The sequence below is a fragment of the Balaenoptera acutorostrata genome, chromosome 2, assembly GCF_949987535.1.
Source record: "Balaenoptera acutorostrata chromosome 2, mBalAcu1.1, whole genome shotgun sequence".
Taxonomy (NCBI): Eukaryota; Metazoa; Chordata; class Mammalia; order Artiodactyla; family Balaenopteridae; genus Balaenoptera; species Balaenoptera acutorostrata.
This window is the reverse complement of record NC_080065.1, coordinates 134,194,611-134,213,877: the sequence shown is the minus strand read 5'-3', so window position 1 is coordinate 134,213,877 and position 19,267 is coordinate 134,194,611. Positions and strand designations below refer to the sequence as shown.

The following is a 19,267-nucleotide window of genomic DNA, read 5'->3' as shown; positions in this document are numbered from 1 at the left end:
AGATCCCACAAACCACATGGTATGGCCAAAAAAAAAAAAAAACCTATCTAAGTTTAAAAAAAGAGATTTATTCCTAGGTATTTTATTCTTTTTAAATGTGTAAATGGGATTTTTACTCTTAATTTCTCTCTCTGATAGTTCTACGTTAGCGTATAGAAGTGCAACACATTCCTCTATGTTAATTTTGTATCTTGCAACTTTACCAAATTCACTGATGTGCTCTAGAAGTTTTTTGGTGGTGTCTTTAGGATTTTCTATGTATCGTATCATGTTATCCGCAGTGACAGTTTTACTTTGTACTCTCCAATTTCTTCCTTTACTTCTTTTTTTAAAAATAAATTTATTTATTTTCATTTATATTTATTTTTGGCTGCCTTGGGTCTTTGTTGCTGTGCACGGGCTTTCTCTAGTTGCAGCGAGAGGGGACTACTCTTTGTTGCGGTGAGTGGGCTTCTCATTGTGGTGGCTTATCTTGTTGTGGAGCACAGGGTCTAGGAGCGCGGGCTTCAGTAGTTGTAGCACGCGGGCTCAGTAGTTGTGGCTTGCAGGCTCTAGAGCACAGGCTCAGTAGTTGTGGTGCACAGGCTTAGTTGCTCCATGGCATGTGGGATCTTCCTGGACCAGGGCTCAACCTGTGTCCCCTGCATTGGCAGGCAGATTCTTTTTTTTTTTTTAATTAATTAATTAATTATTTTTTTAATATTTATTTCTGGCTGTGTTGGGTCTTCGTTTCTGTGCGAGGGCTTTCTCTAGTTGCGGCAAGTGGGGGCCACTCTTCATCACGGTGCGCGGGCCTCTCACTGTCGCGGCCTCTCTTGTTGCAGGGCACAGGCTCCAGACGCGCAGGCTCAGTAGTTGTGGCTCACGGGCCTAGTTGCTCCGTGGCATGTGGGATCTTCCCAGACCAGGGCTCGAACCCGTGTCACCTGCATCGGCAGGCAGATTCTCAACCACTGCGCCACCAGGGAAGCCCGGCAGGCAGATTCGTAACCACCGTGCCACCAGGGAAGCCCCCTTTACTTCTTTAAGCATGGTTTCCCTTAGTTCTTTGAACATATTTACAAAGGATGCTTTGAAATCTTTGTTAAATTCCACATGTGGGTCCTCTCATAGACAGTTTCTGTTGCCTGCCTTTTCCCCTCTGTATGGGTCACACTTTCCTGTTTCTTCGCATGTTTCATAATTTTTTTTTTGAAAATTGGACATTTTATAAATGTATCGTAGCATCTCTAGGTATACTGACCCCTACCCCCCACCAGATTGTTTATTTGTTTAGTGACTTAGTTGGCTCTTTTAGTGAAGTACATTTCTCCCTGCAGCGTGAAGCCTCTGATGTTGATCCTGAATGGGTACAGCCTTAGGGATCACACCCAGCTGTTAGGCTTCACTAATTGTCAGCTGATTCCTCTATTTTTAAAAAATATTTATTTATTTAATTTATTTATTTTCCTTTTTTTTTTTTTTTTTGCTGCATCAGGTCTTAGTTGCAGCACATGGGGTCTTCGTTGAGGCATGTGGGATCTTTTTGTTACAGTGAGCGGTCTCTTTGTTGTGGTGCTCGGGCTTCTCTCTAGTTGTGATGTGCGGGTTTTCTCTCTAGTTATGGCGCGAGGGCTCCAGAGCGCGTGGGCTCTGTAGTTTGCGGCATGTGGGCTCTCTTGTTGAGGCATGCAAGCTCAATAGTTGTGGTGCGCGGGCTTAGTTGCCCTGCGGCATGTGGAAACTTAGTTCCCCGACCAGGGATCGAACCACATCCCCTGAATTGGAAGGAGGATTCTTTACCACTGGACCACCAGGGAAGTCCCTGCTTTATTGTTTTTGACAACGCTCTGTATCATCATTTGCTCCACACTCTGTTTCCACTAAAGTCAGTTCTTTTGAAGGGGAGCTTTGGAGTTCACTGTTTTTTTTTTTTTTTTTTTTTTTTTTTAATTTATTTTATTTATGGCTGTGTTGGGTTTTCGTTTCTGTGCGAGGGCTCTCTCCAGTTGTGGCAAGCGGGGGCCACTCTTCATCGCGGTGCGCGGGCCTCTCGCTATCGCGGCCTCTCTTGTTGCGGAGCACAGGCTCCAGACGCGCAGGCTCAGCAATTGTGGCTCACGGGCCCAGCCGCTCCGCGGCATGTGGGATCTTCCCAGACCAGGGCTCGAACCCGTGTCCCCTGCATTGGCAGGCGGACTCTCAACCACTGCGCCACCAGGGAAGCCCGGAGTTCACTGTTTTTATGACCTGCCTTTCACCTTGGGCAGAATCTCTGAGTCACTGTTCTGAATCTAGGGGTGGGAACAGTGGCCTGCTTCTCTTGGAGTGACATCTCTGTTTTGTGAGCAGGGTGCTGGGTGGGGACTGTAACCTCTGGTCTTCTTAGCTTTCCTCTCCTAGTGTGGAACCCCTGCATTATGAGTGAGCTGGGGTGAGGGCAGTCAGGGCCCCCACATCTTCGGCCTGCCCAACCTGCAGTAGAGCCTCTGCTCTATGAGTGGGGTCTGGGTAGAGAAAGGGAGCACCCTACTTCTGGGCTACACTCACTTGGGATTTAGTGTCTGTAGCACATAGCTAGGGGTGATGAGAAATGCTGGTTACCTGCTCTTACTGGGGAGATACTGCAGCTCTTGACTGGGAGCTAGAGGAGAGAGAGCCTCGTTTTCTTGTCCACATCTGGAGATTTTGTTACACTGAGCTGGGAAAAGGGTAAAGGAGAAGGTGGTGGCTCAGATGCCACAAACTCTCACTTTTTACTGAGATTTAGTAAATTTTCTAGAATAAATCTTCATTTGCCATATGCCCTTAGGACAATTTCTAGAGACTTCAGATGATTGATTTAACAATCTTTTTTTTTTTAAAATTAATTAATTAATTATTTAATTTACGGCTGTGTTGGGTCTTCGTTGCTGCACGCGGGCTTTCTCTAGTTGCGGCGAGCGGGGGCTACTCTTCGTTGCAGTGCATGGGCTTCTTATTTTGGTGGCTTCTCTTGTTGCACAGCACGGGCTCTAGGCACTCGGGCTTCAGTAGGTGTGGCTCGCGGGCTCTAGAGTGCAGGCTCAGTAGTTGTGGCGCACGGGCTTAGTTGCTCCGTGGCATGTGGGATCTTCCCAGACCAGGGCTCGAACCCATGTTCCCTGCATTGGCAGGCGGTTTCTTAACCACTGCATCACCAGGGAAGCCCTGATTTAGCAATCTTTACCAGTTATGGTTGTTTTCTGGGGAATGGGTCTGTGGAGCTTCTCATGCCATCATTTTTCTCAGTAATGCCCTCAGTTCCCATGATTTTTGTTTTCTCATATTTGTGTCCTTTTGCAGTCCCTTCCCACACTAGATAGGCTGACCTGTGTAACCATTAGGATATGGCAGAAATTATCACAAAAGCTAGTTCACAAAAACATTGCAGCTTCTGCCCTGTTCCTCCTTCCTGGGTCACTTGCTCTGGGAGAAGCCAGCTGTCTTGTCATGAGGACAAGCAGCCCAATGGTGAGGTCCTCCTGGCAAGGAACTGAGGCCCCCTTCCAAAAGCCAGCCCAGACTTGCCAGGCATACAAATCAACCATCTTGGGAGCAGATCCTCCAGCGTGTCAAGCCTTCAGATGACTTCAAATGACCAGCTGACGTCTTGACTGTGACCTCACAAGAGACCCCAATCCAGAACTACCTAACTAAGCTGCCCGGGATTCCTGACCCACAGAACACTGACATAACACACACTTAGGTTTTGAGCTATGAAATTTTGGGTAATTTGTTATGTAACAGTTGGTAGTTAATACATGATCTTGGGTAAGACCCTTCTCTTATGTTCTTCAGTTCCTTCATCTGAAAAACATGTTTGGACTAGATCCATAGTTTCCAACTGTCTGCAAGGAGCCCTATGATTTCATAGTGATGGGTAACAGGCTACCATGTGGGGCAAAGGGGAGGCCAAGTGGGCCTCCAGACTCCAGGCAAAGCAGCTCCACTTTTCTCTCTCTCTTATAAACTGGGCTTCAATGTAAGATTTAATTTGAAGGAAGAGTCTGTTTTTTGTTATCTTTGTTTTGGTTTTTTTTTTTTATGTTTTATGATTTCTTCAATCTGACATGCTTATTTCAATTTAGTTTCCCATCTTGAAATGGACATTTCATAAGGCCCTGTATTTCTAGTGTCTCTGAGCATGGAGTATAAGGAATGCTACACAACAAACCTCTAATTGCTTAGAGGGGAAACTCTCTGGAGAGGGGAGGGGACTTTTCCAAAGTTACACAGTAATTTAGTGACCAAGTGAGGAATGGAATATAGGTCTCCTGACTCCCAGAAGAGATTATCTACGCTAATGAAATGGAGCTATCATAAAGAAAAGTATTTAAAAAAATAAATCTTCAAAAAGCAAAGACTAGAACTTGACTTTGTTCAAGTACGGGGGAAGAAAGTAAAAACAACAAATAAAAGACTCTTAGGACATGCTGTCCTACAGGAAGCTGGCTTGCTCATAAAGATAAATCATACAGGAGTAGAGATTAATGTTGGGAATCAAAGAGAACTTACATAGAGTTGTCTGGCATAGTTAGTCATTATTTATTGTGCAGTGTGGTGATCAGGCAATTCAGCAAGCTCCTATGGGGTGCTAGGCAGAGCTTGGGCTGGGACACAGAGGTAAGCCATATATATATGGCTTTATGTAGTGTTAAAATTTTTAAATAGTTGCTTATATTAAAAAATAAGTAGATTTCTGGTCTCTTTTGAATAATTGGCAAATCTGGGCTGGCACTGCTGCATGGGGGCCTTGGCTGGAGCTAAGTAGTAGCTGCCCCTAGAGCTGGGGCCTGAGCACTGCAGTTTCCTTCAGTCTCCCCCAACCCATTCCCTGTTGTTTCCCCTCTGAGGCTACCTGCTAGCTGCCCTTTATCACTCTGCTTGTGCTGTTATTTTTCTTAGAGTATTTTCTTATACCTCTCTTCACTTATTTACCCGCATGACTCCAGCAAGGATCTGATTTTGAGACACCCCCCCGACCCTGCTCCTGTCCCGGACTTTTCCCTCCCTTCTTCCCTTGCACACAGAACTCACTGGAGGCATGGCGCTTGACTTTGACCTGTGGGTCTGCCCGATGGGACTTCTCACTGCAGGTGGAGGCATGGCGCTTGATCTGGGCTCCAGAGGGACACTCAGGCTCCTCGTCCTGGGTGAGAGATGGAAGGAGAAGGTAAAGTGTGGGTGGGCTCAGAATCCTCAGTGTAGGTGATTTCTGGTGTGTGCTCAGTGGCTGAGTACTACATGACCTCTGAGATCTTGGCCTTACATTTTTAGATGTGTGCAGCCCTCAACAGTTTATAAACCACTTGCACTAGCAGTGTATTACTTGATCCTCATACCTTCCTGTGGGGGGCAGCAGAAGGCAACCCTAAACTGGAATGTCTGCTGAGAGGAAAATTAGGAAGTCTCAAAAGACCGTGAGTGACCATATTTGATTTATCATAGATATTTTTGTCCTCACATCATTTGGACGTATCCTTCAAGTTTTCCAAATTGCTAATATAAAGTCTTAAGTTAAAAAAAAAGTCATAGATGAGATCAGCCAATGGTAGAAGTGACATAACTTAATAGACTGGCTATACATTTTTGCATGAAGAGTCGTGAGAACACTACAATTCTTGTCAAAGCTCAGGAAACCATGAGTGGAATATGATGATAATGTCATGTAATACTGCTGTTGATAACAACAGTACTATTTACTCCTCTGTATAAGACCTTCCAATGTCCAGGTACTGTGCTAAGTTTTTTCCATAAAGTATTTCATTTAGTTTTTGCAGTAGTCCTATCAGGTAGCTTTTATCATATTCATGTGGAGCCAGGAAGTGAGGACCAGAGAAATGAAACCCAAGGTAACTTGAACTCAGCCCTGAGTGCAAAGTTCATGTCCTTAAGCACTAAGCTGTCTTACTACTAAACTCTGCAGCTGAGAACAGTCTCAAGCTGCATCTACTGGTTCATATGAGTCTGAAGAAAGACCATGTAGACAGAAGGATGGCTGGAGAAGTTTCTAGTAGCAAAGGGAGTCCTAGAGGTGAGAGCTCATAGTGTCATCCAGCACTGTCCAAGGCAGGGGTCCTGGCCCGCAAACACATCTGCTTTCCTTGGCAGCTTGATTCCCTCTCTCTCTCCTCTAGCTGTGAGGCCTGACCCACCAACCACTGTCTGATCAGAATGTCATCCTCTGGCTCTCCCGTGGCAGGAGAAGGCACGGGGCATGCTGCGGAGCAGTATGGGTCAAGTGATGGCTACAGAGGCCTCACTGTAAATTAATAAGTTGGCATCTCCTTGGTTTAGTGAGCAAGACAGGGAGACTGTCCTGGGAGCTGAAGCCTAGACTGTGGTTGCCACCAGGGAAAGGCCTCTTATTATCGCCCTGAGACACTACTGAATCAGTCAGTTCACAGAGCAGTAAACAGCAGTGGACAGTCCAACACCTTGCTCAGACTGGAGCAGTGCTTTATAGATGCACAGCCCTTTCTTCTTCCTGGTCAGGGGATCTTTCCACTGCACTGCTCAGTTTCCTGTTCCAGAGATTCTTTCCCCTGAGCCATGGTCTGTCGTAAGAAGGTCCCCTCTCCCCCGCCTTCTAGCTGCTGGTTAAACGAAAATGATCTCTCTGAGGCAAAGGAAAAAAGGAGTAGTGGGGGAGAGCTAATAAGTGGCTTTTGCCATGTTCCCCGAAGTCTCAAGGGACCGTACCTGCATCTTTTCATAAGGAACATCATCATAGACTCGGGGCTCAGGCCACTGATCCTGGCAGGATCTTGCATATCTAGAAAATACAAGGGACGATGATGATGATGGTGACAATGATACTTATGCAGCTTACAGTGCTTTCCTGTCCATTCTCTCATTTGATTCTGGCAGCAGCTTTTAATGGAGGTCAGAAAGTTAGTGATAGCAACCATGCCAGGCAGCACTAGGACACTGATGTGTTAAGAGCTTTATAGGCCAGGCAGCACTAGGACACTGATGTGTTAAGAGCTTTATAGGCCAGGCAGCACTAGGACACTGATGTGTTAAGAGCTTTATAGAAACCCATGGGATTCTCATAACAACTCAGGAAGCAGGTGATTCGTCACCTCCATTCTATAAGCGAGAAAACAGAGGATCCAGGCTGGCAAGCAACCAGCCCAAGCTGTTGGTCGTGATAGAGCCGTGCCTTGAATATGGCACTGATAATGCCAAACTCTGCACACCAGCCCTGTGCCCGCCCAGAGGCTCAAGGGTATGGGGACGCTAAGTTTCCATGGCATGAGAGCAGAGCGCAGGCCACTGTACAAAAAGGCTTCTCCTTTCTGGCTCATTCCGTCCACAGTGTCCCCTGACCCTGGGCTACCTCCTTTAACCAGCTCACTCCTGCCTGCTAGAAGAGGAAGGCACCCACTCTGACTTCCCAAGGAAGCAGCCTTTCTCAGCCCTTCCTCCCTCCCCTCCCATTCCCAAGGCTGGACTCCGCCTCTGAGAGGGAGCTGAGATAGGAAAGGTTGAGGGTGGACGTGGGCCATGGGATGCCGGCCCTCACAGGAAGGAGTTGCGCCCCGCACTGACGATGCTGGTTAAGGTCTCCACGTCCACGTAGTCATAATGCAGCGCTTCGGGAGTGACTTTGGAGCCCATCTCCACCAGCAGCAGCCCGAGCCAGCGGCCCATGTCCTCAGAGCAGCTTGCCTGAGGGAGAGGAGGCACAAGCTGGGTTCACTTTGGCACCGTCAGAGCCTCTGGCTACCTGCTCACTTCAGCCAAACCCATATTCATATAGTATCTGTTATGTACCCAATACTTAGGGATCCAAGAGGAGCAAGACTAGAACACACATCCAGAAACCCAAGTGGCTCCCACCTTCCCTCTATTCAGGTCTTTGCTCTAAGGCTACCTCCTCAGAGAAGCCCTCCCTGACTACCTCTCTAAGACACATAACCTCACTCACTATCCTCAGAGCCTTCCTGACCATTTGGATATGAAAACAAAATTCAGGTGTTCTCTGAATTTTTTTTAATATTTGCTTTTTATTAAATGAGGCTATTTATCACATAACCCAATCAATTTTTTTTCTTGTATTATAAATGCCAATTATATATAGTACTGTATACAGGAAAATCTCCAAGAAGTTGCTGGTCAACTAAACATATACTTACGTTCTTATTTAAAGAGCATTATTATAAAATCAAGTTAGCACACAAATACTGAACTTGAATTTAAAAAGCACACTTTTTGCCAGAAAGCTCTTTGTTTAATTGAAGAGAAATAAGAGACCCATCTCAAACTATCAAAAGTAAAAGTGACAGAGTCAATATTTCCTGAAATTTAAGAACTGACACAGGCAGTGGGTACTGGGCAAAGAAAACAAGACCAAGAGGCTGGGTCTTAGTTCTAGGGAAAGACTAGAGGCCACTGATCCTCTGTGGAACTTTGGATAAGGCACATGCCTGCCCTGGTCTCAGTTTTCTTATCTGTAATGTGAGGGGGTAGTTGTTTAAGTTTTCCTCCCAGTTAATATTTTAAATTCTAAATAGCTGAAGGATTGACATGTAGAGAGAGAGTCAGCATATTCTGGGTGACCCCAGAGAGGAGGGCTGGTGCCGGTGGGTAGGTATGAAAAATGAATGGGTGAAATGAAATGGCATTGTCATTCAGCCATTTGTTCAACAGATCTTAATTGAGCCCTTAGTATGTGCTGGACATCATGGTGGGTTCTGGAAAAACAAAAGTATGCAGAAGAGGTGTGGTCACTACCTTCACAGAGCTTAAGATTGCAACTCAATATGGAGAAAATCTTTGTAAAAATTTAGTTGCTTGGTGGGAGGAGCAAGCTACTTTGAAGGGCAGTGGTTTATCTGAAGTGGACAGTCACTGGTGGGGAGTAAGTTTTAGAGAGGATTCCAGAATCAGATTGGAGTTAGATCAGACTAGATGCCTTTCAGGTTTGGGATTATATTTCTAAGGCAGAATAAACAAACCTTGGGTCTAGGGTTGCCAGTTTAACAAATAAAAATGCAGAATTCTCTGTTAAATTCAAGTTTCAGATAAACAGTGAATTATTTTTTAGTATAGGTATGTCCCAAATATGGGATGTACTTCTATTAAAAAGAATTATTTGTTGTTTATCTGAAATTCAAATTTCAGTGGGTGTTCTATAGTTTAACCAGCAACTCTGTTGGTTACTTGGCAACAGTTGGCTTACTTTCCCTCTTCCTTAGTCCCTATAATGTCAGTAGCAAGGTACTGTGGACAAAAGCCAAAGTCCAGGCCAGAGCTCCTCTCACCTCCTACCACTAAGGCCCACCTGCATTTTCTCCTCTCACCTCCAAGATGGCAACCTCCTGCCGGTTGCGCAGGATCCTGAAGGCAAATGGGTGTCTGGGCCCAAAGCTTGGGGCCACCTCACAACCATGGAGGGCGATAGCATTCACGTGGGTCCGCAGGTCCGTGCGGTCCTTATGGAAATACAAGGTGTTGCACTTTAGGCGGCACCAGCGTTCCTTCCAGCCATGGTTCACCAGCACATTCAGATAACCTGGGAGGGGGAGACCAGTGGTGTGACCTCCTAACAGCCCTGGGGGATACAAGTCAGGGTGCGTGGGTCTACACCCCGGGGACAGAGCACTTGGATAACCCTTGTCCTCTAGCTGGAAAGAAGGCCTTCTGGGTCCCAGATCAGCTCACTCGTGGCCTGTGACCTCAGGCATCCTCTTCTGCCTCTGAGTTTCAGTTTGTTATCTATGAAATGGGGACTGATAATCATATTTGTACATACATGCACAGCCTTTAGACTATACCAAGCTTGATGAAAAGGGCAGAACTACCGTACAGAATGAATAAAAGACACAACTCTTCCTCTCGCCTTTCCTCCTAAAATGTCAAAACTATTATTACTGAAGACAGAAAATAATGGGTGATGCTGACACCTGGTGGCAGCATGTGGGAACAAAAACATCTAGCCAAGATAAAGAATTATAAAACAAGTAAGGGACAGGCTGATGGCTGACGAGATTAGAATTCCCTCAACGTTTTAGATTTTAACTTATTTTTTACCATAACATGTCCTGATCCACTTACAAAATATTTCTTTATAGCCATGTGCTTTTATAATATTCTTTCCAGGTTAGCAGAATATTACTGTTTATCTAAAATACATGATTTTCTATTGGATTCCGGTACATGGAAAACTGCATTTAGATAGACAATATGTTTTTTTCCTTCCAAACTCCTTTTAACTCACATTGAATGCATTTATAATGAAAAGTACTTAAAAATTTTTATCCAAGAAATATCCTTGTAAGACTGGGCCATAACTTAAACACCTGGCATATTATATACTGGGAAGTAAGATACTCTCCTCTTGTCATAGTAGAGGAAGCTGAGGCCCAGAGGTGGGCAGTGATTGGCACTAAGGTCACAGGGAGCACAGAAACAGAGTCAGTTGGCTTTTCCTTCTGTTAGGCGTCAGGGCTTCATGGAGGAGAAGTGACGGAAGGGCATGGATTATTGATGGAGTGGGGGTTAGCCTTCCAGTAGGAGGATTCTGTCCTCTGCCTTGGGAGTGAGGTAGATTAGGCCTGGAGGGTCTCCTGGCTTGGCCCCCGGAGCCCTCATCAACAGGGTCTGAATTCACTCCCACATGCCCGGTACCCACCACAGCATGGAACCTCCTCCTCGGTAGAGGATGTCTGCAGGTCATCGGCCAGTGCCTTCTTCTTCGAGAAGCTGATGATACGGGTGATCTTGCGGCCCGCAGCCCTGCTCATTGAACCCTTCAGCTCTGACAGGCTGCTCTTCTTCCCTTTGCCTGTTGCCATGGAGATGGGTTAGGGGAGGGGAGGGAGCCCCAAGTCCCAGATCCACCCGCCCCTAGCCCTTCCCCCCAACCTTTCAGCCTGCACACAGGGCTTGGCCTACAGCTCCAGGTATGGATAGGCCAGGTCACATCACCTAGGTCTTCAGAGTGGTCAGGACCTGCTCTGCACTGTGTGCTTGTGGCAAGGCCTCTCCCAGCTCAAGCATTTTCCAGCCTGAGCCCCCAGAGGCTCCTACCGTGTTCGCGGCCAAGGGTGGAACAGTTGTCGCCCAGGCCCATGCTGTCGGAATCCGAGGTCTGCTTCTCTTGGGACAGCCTCTGGGGAGGGACACAGACAGCCCCCTATCAGAGGGCACATTTAGAAAGTTCTCCTTTGTTGGTTCAGTCTCCCCCTGACCCCTGTACATGAGGATTAGCTAACAAATATTTGTCAGCAACTGTCATGTGCCTGATACTGTACTGGTACGAGGAAGACAGCGATGACTTAGGATGGTTGTGTCTTCCAGTTACTCACAGTCTATTTGGGGAGTGAGGAATTCAATATAACGGACTGAGATTAATGTCCTAGGAGTTTGGACTACATTTGGTAGATGGGGAGCTGAGAAGGTATTTAAGTGGGACACTAATGGAGTTGGTTTTGGAAGCTGCCCCCAGCGGCATCATGGGGGTGGATAAGAGGGGGGCAAGACTGGAAGCAAAAGAGGCACTTAGAGTGTCATCCTGGGCAAGCTGAGACTTGATAGGGGGATGAACCAAGCGACAGTGAGGATGGAGAAAAAGAGATGAGTTGGCATTTTCAAAGTAGTCATGACAGAACTTGGTGACCAGTAAATGTGAGTGGTGATGAGAGAGGAGTCCATTACAATTCTAGCTTGGATGAGAGGATGGTAAAGACGCACATACACACCATGGTAACAACTTCATTGTCAGCCAACATTAATTTTTACTCATTATGCCAACTCTGGACTAGTCATTCATTCATTCCTATTAGGGAGTGGTGCAGAGTAGTCAGATGGACCTTGGAAGAAATTAAGTCTCTACTTAGCTGTGGGAATGTGGGAAAATCCTTTCATCTCCCCAAGGCTTCTCACTTGAGAAGGCTTCTCGTTTCAGTGGGCTGCTGTGAGGTACCAGGGAACGGGCCCAAGTGAAACTGTGAGGCCAACAGACTGTATCATTTCTAACACCTGTGTGGTATGCGGCCATCTCACTTTAAGAAGCTAAATTATGCCAGCCAGACTCAGGACAAGACTAAAACCCATCCACTTAAAAAGGTGGACTTACAGAGCTCTGAGGCCCCTAAACCTTTCCTGCCGAGGATACCCCAGACCAGGCTCAGGGATGCTTTGCTGTAAGCCTAGTACTAGAAAGCAGGGGGAGATAAGAGAGGCCATGTACTCCCCCCAATTTCCAAAGGCTGGAAAAATGGCAGCTGTCAGAAATTGGTTAGAACTGTCAAGTATAAAGAATCACCCCTGTAAATTGTGAGACAGAAGTTATGGTTCTATTCTGTGATGGTGTACAGATGGTAAGTTTTTCATTAAGATAGAAAGCAAATACAAAGAAACACTGTGAGTACTTTGGAATTGACTTAATGATGATGACACCTCAATCACAGGAGTCCATGGAGAGACAGAGCCACCAATGCCACGTCCTCACTCCCACTCTTCTCCAAAAATACCACGCTAAACATTTTAGCTACCCTCCCCCTGTACACTCAGCCACAGGAGAGCCCATCTCTACAGGCTTGCCTCTTCCTCCCCTCTACCCATCCTCTGAACTGCACCACAGCATGCAGCTGCAGGTGTGTGTACACACACACACTCTTTCACACTCACACACACACTCTTTCACACTCATACACACACATGCGCGCCCTCAACACTGCTTTCCTTCCGCCTCCACTAATGGCAAAGGCTGAGTGAGCCCTCCACCCTTCCTCTCCTAATGACTCTGCTGACCCCACCTTTGCTTCTGCTGCTCCCTTCCCTTGCAGCCCCTGTCCCTTGGTCCACCTCTGCCCCAGTGGGGCAGAGTCTTGCCCATTCTTAAAGGCTCAACATAGGTGCCCAACCTCCCTAACCCCCCTTGCCCCTCCAGCCAGCATGAGCCCTTGTCCCCTCACTACGGCTTTCCAGGACACTCGAATAGAGTTGACACGTTCCCCTTCTCTCTGAACCCATCCACACTGGCCTCTTTCCGTCCATGCTTCTTCCTGCTCCAGGGCCTGTTCTCCCTGTTTGGAATGCCTTTTCCCTCCCCCTCCTCACTAATTTTTCACCCTTCTCTGAATTGTGCTCCCTCAGGAAAGCCTTTCTTGACCCTGAGACAAGAGCAGCCCCTGTCATGTGCTCCCAGGGTACCTGGTACTTTTCCTTCCCGGCGCTTACACAGCTTGGCATTGCTAAGTCTATGTGATTGGATTCATGTCTGAACCCCTTGCTGGGAGGGCAGGGGTTGTGCCTGTTACCGTTAGGACTGCACCCAGTGCCTAGCACAGTGCCCAACGCACGGCAGATGCTAACTACTCGTCCAGTGGAGCTCAGGAAGCTCCCCTTGAGAGGCAGGCTGGCAGGGTGTAAATCAGTTAGCTCTGTTCTTTATTAACTATATGTGACTTTGGGCAAACCTCTCTATGCCTTGGCTTCCTCTTCTGAAAATGCAGTTTATCAGAGTTGCTGTAGAAATTAAATTAGGTAATGCACGTAAAGCATTTAGGACAGTCCTGGCCACACAGTCATATTTTCTATAATGCTAGCCTGTATTATGTCATGTGAGACCCATGTATGGGAGTCTTAACTCTCCCCTTAGGATTTGGGGTGGAGTCCCTTGATCACCCACAGCACCTGGTGAAGCATAGGCATTAGCACGTGTTTGCCATTGGCCTGACAGACTATGAAACGACCGTTTCACTTATGTGCCAGTGGGGCACACGCCTTCTCTGACTAATTCCAATTTAGTTTGCGTGGCTCAGTTCCAACGTGACCTCTTCCTGTCCTGGCAGGGTAGTCACTCCCTCCTCAGGCTTGTACTGCACCTTGGACACAGGCATTCATTCATTCATGAATTCAGTAGACATTTATTGAGTGCCTACTGTCAATGCCTGGCTTTACCACCAGCCTGCGAGTCCCCTGGGGCAGAGCCCATACGGAATCCCCACTGCCTGGCCCAGAGGGAACCTTGAGAAGACAGAGGTACCTTGTCCAGGTCCACCTTGCACAGGAGGACTGGGGATCTGGGCACATCTGCCCCCTCAGCACCCCCAACGGACTTGCTGACCTCTCGGATGACCTGTGGAGAGGACACACATCTGTGAGCAGGTGGGCAGGGACGCTGTGGAGGCAAAAGCAAGAATGGGGTCTGTGTGGTCAGGGCCATCAGGCAGAGCAGCTGGGATCACTGGGTGGAAGAGATGGGTTGATGTGGCCTCCTGCCCCATTTGTGGGGCACGTCAGGATCTGAACAGGCTTTCTCCTGTGTCTGTCCCTTGAATTGGGCCCAGAGGCTTGGCTTCTAGGCCTGGTGCCATTACTAATTAGTTGCGTGGCCTTGGGAAAGCCATTTCCCCGCTCTGGGCCTTAGTTTCCCCATCTGTAACATGGGGATATTAGTGGTCCTCTGCTTATTACGTCCTTGGGTGTGTGAGGACCAGTGAGATGATGGGTGTGAAGGGCCATGTGAACCAGCATGCCCCGCACAGGCATGAGGACTCGCTTCTGTGACATGTTGGAACTTTACAACTACCTGCAGGCAGCCAGGGTTATTCTCTCCATTTCAAAGATGTGGAAACTGAGACTCGAAGGCATTCACCTGAGGCCATGCAGCACAAGCATCCAGACTGTGAAACAGTAACGGACCACTTGCTGCTCATCTGTCAGGTGGCTTTGCGTGGATTATCCCATTGTATCCCCACAGCAGCCTTGTGGGGCAGGGGCACCTTGATCCCCAAATTACAGATTAGGATGATGAGGCTCTGAGAGGCGAAGCCATGGCTGCCTGCCCTATCCTCTGGGCTAACTGGCGTGCCAAGGCAGGCCTCTTAACTCTAGGTCTAGGGCTTCTTCTTCTGACCCAACCACCCCTTGAGGACAGAGCATTCTCCCCCACCCCCACCCCAGCATGCAGGTTCTCTCTCTTCCTTCCCCTCCTGAGACAAAGGCAGTAATGAGAAACAGTAAACATCCCACTGGGAGAGCTGGTTATCACAGGAAGGAAGGGAGGATGGGGAGGGAGGGAAGGAGGGGTTTGGTTTCTTTGTTCCAGCAGGAAGATCAGAGGAGGGGAGAGCTGCTGTAAGGGCCTGGGGGTGAGGGCTTCACCATCACTGCAGAGTAGTCACTGACAGTTACTCAGGACTTACTGCCTGGCAGGCCCTATATCAGGTACTCTCTAGAATCCTTACAAGAACCATTTTATAGAGGAAGAAACTGAGGCACAGGGAAGTGAAGTCCTTTGCAGAAGATCACACAGCCAGTAAATGCCACTTAGGTCTGGGACTTGAACTCAAGTCTGTGTGGCACCCAAGTCCTCCCTTGTCATCAGTATGCCACCCTGCCTGTCGCCTTTGGAGTAGGTTTCCTTATTTGCTTCTAATCCTTGCCCGAACCACTTGGTGGTTGACCTTGGGTGAGTCACAGAAGCTCTCTGTGCCTCAGTTTCCTCATCTGTAAAATGGGAACAATATTAGTCCCACTGTGAATAGTAAATGAAGTCATGTGTATAAAGCTCTTAGCACAATGCATGGCACAAAGTAAGTGCTCAGTACATGGTAACTCTAATTGTTGTGTAGCTGCAGGATGCAGAGGCTGGGTCATAGGTGGATGTGATAAGTATGCACGTTTCACCTAAGGTAAGAAAGAATTTCTCCTTTATTAAAAGAAGAAAAAGGATTAGCTTGTCTAATGATAAAATCAACTTCCTTTGTAGGTATTAAGCTCCCCATTCCTGGAGATGTACATTGCAGGTAGGATAAACCCACAGTAGGCGTGTTAGAAAGGGGATTCAAATAACTAGAAGGAACACAGGTCTCCAGCCTGAGGTCTGTCTCCTGGAGATGTCCGAAGCCCATTTCCACATAAAGCCCTAGCTTTATGTGAAGGGCACTGACCCCGTCTCCCCTGAGCAAGGCCTGTTCTTCCAGTGACGGGGGCCCACTCCATTGAGGGCTGGGTCTGGCGAAGAGAGGAAGGTAGGAGGGAGGGGGGGTGGGCGAAGGCACAGCCCCCCTGTACCTTCAGCCACTCCTCGGCCTGCTCCCGGCTCTGCAGTGCCAGCACCAGGACTTCGGTAGCCCCCTGGGAGAAGCGCAGCTCGTGCCTCTTGTGCCGGCTGTCCTTGGGCACGTAGATGACGTTGCAGACATCCAGCGCTAGCCTCAGATGTGGCTGCCGGTCCTTGGAGCTTTTGTAACACTGGACAGGAATAGAAGGGGTTAGGGCCTCCTGGAGTGGAGAGTAGAGGGAGGAGACAGGGAAACTCAACCTACCCCACAGAGACCTCCCCACCCAGTCCAGCTGTGGGCACTGCATGAAGACAGGGGCTGTTCACTACAGAGAGGAGAAGCCTGGGAGGGGCATCTTTGGGCAATCTCCAGATCTCAAGGGCCACTGAGCGGTCCCAAGGGTCACAACTACCTATTTAGGAAGAGGCAGATTTTAGCACAATACTAGGAAGACCGTTTTAGTCTAAAGAACCAGAGAAGAAACAGGCTGTCTTGGGAGGAAGCCAGCTCCCTGCTATTAATGGGCTACATGGCAGAAATGTGGGGGAGAGAATTCTAGCAGAGATGGAGAGTTGGGCTTGGGAAGTCAATAGTTTATCAATAATGATTCTCACTTTCCAATTCTTATTATGAGGCTAACATTACCTTGATACCAGCACCTGACAATGACATTACAAAAAAGGAAATCATAGGCTAATCTCTCTCATAACATAGTTGTAAAAACTAAAACAAAATATTAGCAAATAGAATCCAGACACACATAAAAACATATTGCATAGAGACCAAGTGGGGTTTATTCTAGGAGTGCAAGAGTGGGTTATCATTCAAAAACTAACTGTATAATTCATCATATTAACAGAAAAAAGGAGAAAAACCATATATCCTAATAGAAGCAGAAAAAATATTTGATAAAATTCTGCACCCATTTGTAACATAAACTCTTAGCAGACTCTTAGAGGAGAACTTGCTTAATGTGATAATAAGGAACACCTACAAAAAACCCATGGCAAACATCAGCTTTGATGGTGAATTATTGAACTTTCCTTCGAGATCTGGATTGAGACAATAATGCCTGCTCTCACCACTTCTACTTACATTGTACTGGAGGTCCTAGACAGTACACTAAGTCAAGAAAAAGATAGAAGGCATAAGGTGTGGAAAGAAGTAAGTCATGATTCTTGGCCTGGTTCTGGCCTGGGATGAGCTTTTCACTGCTGCAGGGTGAGAAAATGTCATGTTTCAAATGTATGTATGTTCGGTAAGACTTGTCAATAGGTAAACAGCTCTCGTTTTTTTTTTTTCCTGAAATTATGTCCATCCTTATACTTTGGAATTAAAGGTACATTTCTTTTATGAAATGCTAGTGATGAGAGATGGTGAATTAAAAAAAAAGTTTAAAAAAGCGAGTTATATAATAACAAGTGTTACATGGGCTCAGTTTTAGGAAAGACAGATGTATGGAAATGAGGGTGGAAGTTTATACATCAAAATCTAACTGTGGTTAGCTCTCGGTCAACGGGGTTAGGTGGGTTTTTAAAAAAAAAATCATATTTCATTTTATTTTCTTCTGGCTTTATAAATAAATACATTTACTTGCATAATGAAAAATGATAAATATTGTTTTAAAGTGATAAAAAATTCATGTCTGGCAAAACAAAACTTGATAAGTCTTTATCAGGTCTTCAGGTTTTGTTTTGTTTTTTAATTCTTCTCGGGTGGGAGAGCCCTGATCTCAGAAGCACCGGGCTTTGAGCCTCTGTGCACAAAGCAAACCTAGAGGAACTGAGGCAGACATGCCTGAACGCACACAGATACTCAGACACACGCACAGGCACATGCAAGTCCACGTGAGGCCGAGAGGCACTCGTCTGTGGCCACTCACCAGGAGCTGGTCCTCCTTGATGACGGTCAGCTGCTTGGCCCACTGCCCGAAGCGCTTTTTCCGCAGCAGGAAGGCACATATCCTGCAGTCCCTCACCAGGTGCATGGAGGCCTCCTCTGAAGGCCACTGGTGTGTGGGCTGCGGCCCTTTCCCTTCCTCCTCCTCCTCATCATAGGACTCGTAGGAGCTGCTCATGGCGTCAGAGTCATTGTCTGCAGGAGCCACGGAAAGGACCCGTCCCTGTGCCGTCACCGGGTGGGGGGGCACCTTCTTACCCCTCTGCAGGCATCCCTGCTCTGGGGCCCCGGGGCTGTGAAGGGGTAGGTGTGAGGTGTGATGTTGGTAATGACTAAGCCCCCGCATGGGCACTGTGTCTTACAGATTTACTACTTGCTTTGTGATCTCAGTGACTTCACCTCTCAGAGCTTCAGTTTCCTCATCAATTATAATGAATAATACCTACCTCACTGGGCTATTGTGAGCAGCAACAAATACAGAGTGTTTAGCCGAGTGTCTGGCACTCAGTGAGGGCTCAGTAAACATCAGCTTTTGTCTTTACCCATCATCTTTGCATCCATTGTCTCAGGTCATTTTCATGGCACCCAGCAAGTCCCCGTTTTATACAGAGGAATCTGGAGGCTCAGAGAGAATAAATCACTCACCTAAGGTCAGTCACCGAGAGTCAGGGCAAGGGCTTGGTCTGGGGCTCCTGACTCCCATGCCAGCAGTCTTCCCACTGAATCCCAGGGTCTCTGAGAACAAGGGCTTTGAGGCCTCCGTGGCGACCCCAGGGAGGTGACGGGGTGGTAGGCACGGGCATGCCAAGGTCAGGTCAAGGCCTGCTCTTCGTGAGGACGGAATTGGGCTGAACATCCACCTGGTACTTACAAGAGTTCTTCAGCTCCCCATTCATCCTGGTCGCGGGGTAGCTGCTGTCTGCATCCTCGTAGTAGCTGTCCACAATCGAGTGGGCTGGGCTGCAGTCGTCTGTGGGGTAGGCAGAGAGGGCAGAAAGGGCAGTACTTGGAGAAATGCAGGCAGACGCCAGGCGCCAGGGCTGGGGAAAATCGTGGACACCATGCCCTCCTCAGGGAAGAGGGAGTAGAGCTTCTTGTCTTCACTCCCCGGCCAGGGTGTGGGGCCTCGTCTCTGCATCTCATCTGCTCTAGCTCCACACCTGCCCCCTGTGCTCCTGTCACCAGGAACTACCTTGCTGGGCCCTGTCACACTTCCAGGCTTATGTTCATGCTATTCTCTGTGCCCTCTTAGCAACTGCTAGAGCATTCCTCACCCTCTAAAACCCAGCTCGAAGATCTTTCCTTTGACCTTCCCAGGCAGAGAGTGGTCAGCCCCTCTCCTCTGA

General features: G+C 47.6%; 1 protein-coding gene and 1 long non-coding RNA gene across 8 annotated transcripts in view; one reads left to right on the top strand and one right to left on the bottom strand.

Annotated features, from left to right (window-relative positions):
• The window catches only part of LOC103002870 (uncharacterized), a 134,064-nt gene that overhangs the window by 23,884 nt on the left and 90,913 nt on the right, over positions 1–19,267 (top strand). The window lies entirely within an intron of this gene.
• Positions 1–19,267, bottom strand: part of AFAP1L1 (actin filament associated protein 1 like 1) — a 73,111-nt gene that overhangs the window by 21,610 nt on the left and 32,234 nt on the right. For 4 of the 5 annotated variants that reach the window (XM_057539821.1, XM_057539824.1, XM_057539823.1 and 1 more), the window contains 10 exons: positions 18,793–18,891; positions 17,905–18,116; positions 16,033–16,212; positions 14,000–14,092; positions 11,038–11,143; positions 10,640–10,792; positions 9,309–9,520; positions 7,529–7,674; positions 6,703–6,775; positions 5,038–5,149 (listed from right to left, as the gene is read on the bottom strand). In XM_057539821.1, coding sequence (XP_057395804.1) covers positions 5,038–5,149; positions 6,703–6,775; positions 7,529–7,674; positions 9,309–9,520; positions 10,640–10,792; positions 11,038–11,143; positions 14,000–14,092; positions 16,033–16,212; positions 17,905–18,116; positions 18,793–18,891 — 1,386 coding nt within the window. The remainder of the gene's footprint in view (positions 1–5,037; positions 5,150–6,702; positions 6,776–7,528; positions 7,675–9,308; positions 9,521–10,639; positions 10,793–11,037; positions 11,144–13,999; positions 14,093–16,032; positions 16,213–17,904; positions 18,117–18,792; positions 18,892–19,267) is intronic. The other variant, XM_057539822.1, reaches the window with a different exon arrangement.